General features: G+C 38.1%; 1 protein-coding gene across 1 annotated transcript; it reads left to right on the plus strand.

The window, feature by feature from the left end:
- The first annotated feature begins 751 nt into the window (after window positions 1-751).
- LOC147079653 (fork head domain-containing protein crocodile-like) lies at window positions 752-1609 on the plus strand. The gene has a single exon (XM_085943389.1). It carries the CDS (start codon window positions 752-754, stop codon window positions 1607-1609), a length of 858 nt encoding a protein of 285 aa, XP_085799515.1.
- The last annotated feature ends 2705 nt before the right edge of the window (window positions 1610-4314 follow it).

Here is a 4314-nt window from a genome sequence, read left to right on the forward strand (position 1 = left end):
GCTCACTGTATAAACGAAACGAACGCGCTTCGTGTTGTGTATCAAAATATAGCCCGGCCGCTTGCTTGTTTTCCGACACTGATTAGACTCAAAACAAAATACGCCGCCTAAAGAAACATTTACTTTGGAAAATGTGCGCCGCAATGGCTTTGTTTTCTTTTTTTTATCTGGCGACCGCTTAACCGAATCATTTGTTTTCTCTCGACACCGGTTTGTTGTCTCAATACACATCCCGATATTGGCGACTTTGTGTACTTTGGAATAGTCCGTGTTGATATTGTAAACGAGATTGTTGTTTGGCAAAATATTGCAAATCGTTACGAGTCGTTCATTCATTCATGCTTTCATTGATCCGTGCGCCGCAGATTTTCCGGAGCACTGGGTCACTGCTCCACACGTTCTTGACACCATCTCTATTTACGTAATATGCGTTAATTTATAGAGCATACATTGCGACCGGACGGAAAAAGCTCGTAATTCGACTGACGGCTGTTCGCACCTGGATACCGCGCGGCTTCGGATGCGGGAGTGACGTCACTACTATTCTTCGATATCCGATGATTGTTTATCTGGCGAATTCGTTTATTTGTTAGAAACATTAATCTTCAAAAACAAAAATCGGATGATACTTTTTGCAAGTGACCGGAATACAGTCGGCTATCGCCGGGGAAAATAGGATTTTGTCGAAATATTTCCGACAACGGAACTGTACGTCGGGCATCTCGGACGGGTTATTCCAACGGCTGCAGCCATGCACACATTATTTGGAGAACAAAACGCATATTATCGAGCGGCTGGTGCGGCAGCAGGGGGTGCTTACCCGGGTGCTTCCGGCGGATATGCATACGACCAATACAGATATGGCTACGCGACGGCTCCATACTTGCATCCTCATCAGCAGCTCAACCCGGCGAAAGACATGGTCAAACCTCCATACTCCTACATAGCCCTGATAGCCATGGCGATCCAGAACGCTCAAGACAAGAAAATAACACTAAACGGCATTTACCAGTTCATCATGGAGCGTTTTCCGTACTACAGAGAAAACAAACAAGGATGGCAGAATTCCATCCGACACAATCTAAGTTTAAACGAGTGCTTTGTGAAAGTGGCGAGGGACGATAAGAAACCGGGGAAGGGCAGCTACTGGACACTGGACCCTGACTCCTACAATATGTTTGACAATGGATCATACCTGAGACGAAGGCGGCGGTTTAAGAAGAAGGACGCTCTGAAAGAGAAAGAAGAAGCATTGCGACGGCAACAGCTGCAAGAGCCGCGGCGTGATGAGAAACCTGACGTGAAACCCAGGCTACTGGAGTGTCGCCCGAAGCGAGAACCTGGTTCAGAATTATCTCATTGCATGGGGGAGCACAAGACTGTGATTGTGGGTGGTGAAGGCGTGGTGGCTGATGCCTTCGCGGTGGAGAGTCTCGTCCGGGAGCCCCTGCTGTCCTACCCGCCTTACCAGCAGCAGTATCCACCGCAGGAATGGTACGCCAGCGATCTCTTCGAGCCGCCCAGCTGTCAGCTTGCTCCGCCGCCACCTGACCTTCCGCCTCATTACCGACCTGCCTATTACCACCAGCCGTGCGGAAACAAGTACTAGCTGCAACCACAGGTAACTACATAAACAGTAAAAATATATATTTATCTTGTTTTGTTTGTAAAATAAATAGTGTTTATGGCTGATGTTACTTAGGTGCTTGCGGCGGTTTGCGATTATTTACAACTGTTAAATTAAGCTAGTTATTTATAATATTGAACTGGCGTTTATATAATAAAACTTCATTATTACTTAATGGTTTTGAAACAAAGTTTTTTTTTTAATTTATTCTATGATATGTAGGTACTATGTGATTTATTTATATTGACAGCTATTTCGCGCAACCGTAGATATAGGTAGGTACCTACCGTACCAAATATGGATTTGGAAAACCTTTGTTTCAAAACTGTCCAAACCTACCCATCCCATTTTATATTGCTCTGCGACTCTAGTGTCCCTAATAACATTGCTATGAAAACTGTGTTTCTTTGAATGATTATTTTAGTATTAATTGGTAATAATAATTGGTACCTACTTAGCTAGTTTTTGTTTCAGTATCGATCAGTCTTCGTCGTTTTTTCATTTGAAGGTTTGAGGTTTGAAGTACCTACCTACTTACATACATACTTTTTTGACTACATATTTTATTTTGTAAACAGTTGTACAGTAGTGAAATAAAATAGAGATGAATCGAAAAATTCACTTTCTAGAATTTGTCTTCAATATTTTATATTTATAATTTTCTATATTTTGAGATTCAAACTTATTATCTTCAGTGACGTCCCTACACAAAATGCTACCACTACGCAGTGTCAAAATGCCGCCACCTTTTTTTATACACTACTTTTTATCATCCTTTAGTTTCATGACTCCAATATCTAAAAAATGTGTTGTATGGATACAATACTAGATAACAAGATATTCTATACCTACCACGAAATCTAATTTAAATGCCATCTCTGGTTCAATAGACAATATTGCGAGTCTACTGTTTCAGATAGGTACCTACATTTAAAAATACACCTGACAATTTCCACTCGCGAGTGACTGGAAAATATATATGGATAAATTAGGTATTCATGTGTCATTGCTGTTCACAAAGAACGTGGCGTCCAAGGACAACGGTAGTAAACTAGATATCGCGAACCCGACAAAAAAATAAAGTTCAGTTAAAAGTTTTATAGTATCTACCTAATTAATACATTTTGTTTCTAACCTGTGAGCTGATTTTTTTAATAGAAAGATATTTCCGTTATTACGAAGTTTATGTAGCTATTTCCATATATACCTAATGATTCTCCTCGATATGCCACCCTTTGGGTAATTGCCGCCCCCAAGCGACGCTCAATCTGCCTACCCCCACGGGACGTCACTGATTATTTTACTATTACTGTACCTACTGTTTGAAGAAGCGCCCGGGCGCGCTCTGGCCTGAAAAAAGTCCTGGGTCCCGACCCGGTGCGCTCCAGTCCACTACCATTATTAGGTACACCACTGAAACCACTAACTGAATGTGTATTCATTAGTAGTTGTTAACTTTTTTTAAATATGTATTTAAACATTTTAGTTGTGCCTCATGATTCATAAGAGTTTATATTAAACATATTAAACTTGCGGAGAATTAAATAAAAGGTTTGTGTTTTGTTATGTACTAATTATCAATAAAATATTAAATTTATGCTATTTAGGGAGGGACACCCAATGACATTAGGGACACCAGATAATTGAGTCGTATCAAAAGTAGATTTATGTGCGTTATTCATAATTTCGAGAAAATGACGAAAAACGTTTTGTCGGGTTTTTTAGTGTTATAATAGCATGAAATATGTTTCTACATTTAGACATTAGAAATTCAATTCAAATTCAACATTTCTACTTTTGTTTCCAAAGTATTGAACAGTTCTAATTCTGATACCAAGCCCTATTTTCCATCACAATTTTATACCACACAGATATGATTTTGATTCGAATATTATATTGCTAGTCGTACATTATAGTCAGAAGAATAATTTGGCATTCTTAGTTAAATATCGATATATTTGCGACAGTTCTACTTTTGATACTATACGACTCAATTTAAATATCGTCGGCTTACATTGCAAATCTGATGAATTCAAAAATACTTATTTTTCAGGAGATAAAGAGTAAAAATATCTAATTTTAGTTTTAAATAGAATTTAGCTATAAAAAAAAAACTTCACATAAGTTTGTATCTACCTACTAATACAGTATGCAGTTGACCGTATCACACTTCACCTTGACCGGTTGTATCGGAAATAGATGGCCGTATAGTATTGAGATCAAATTTATGTCTAAATAAAAAAACTAGGTTGATAAGAAAATTAGAAATATAATCATATCGTATAATTTATGTAAAATTCTGACAGATGCTGGTAAGTATCATGCCGTAGGTACCTATCAAATATCAAATTAATGTTCATATTAAATCTAAAAAAAATGGAACATTACTGTCTGCTATGGTTCACGAACAACGCTTCATTTCTTGATTTCAATGCTATACGACCGTCTCTCTCAGGTACGATAGCTCACGGTGAACTGTAATTCGTACAGTTTACATGTAACCAAAGTGTGAAAAACAGAGGTGAATAAATAGGTACCTAGGTAGGTAGATACCTACTTGCGCAAAGAAAATAAAATAATATTGCTAACGACAACAGTTTAGAATATCAGGTAGGTATGTAGGTACTTGTGTAGTAATAAATACTTATGTTGTAATTTGTATAATAATAATAAATAATAGAAACAAA

Source organism: Rhyacophila brunnea, unplaced genomic scaffold, assembly GCF_057557595.1.
Source record: "Rhyacophila brunnea isolate RB1 unplaced genomic scaffold, BYU_Rbru_1.0 scaffold_1, whole genome shotgun sequence".
NCBI classification, from domain to species: domain Eukaryota; kingdom Metazoa; phylum Arthropoda; class Insecta; order Trichoptera; family Rhyacophilidae; genus Rhyacophila; species Rhyacophila brunnea.

Bases quoted from the DNA above. Each gene is read 5' to 3' on its own strand.
- LOC147079653 (XM_085943389.1), top strand. From the start codon at position 752: ATGCACACATTATTTGGAGAACAAAACGCATATTATCGAGCGGCTGGT.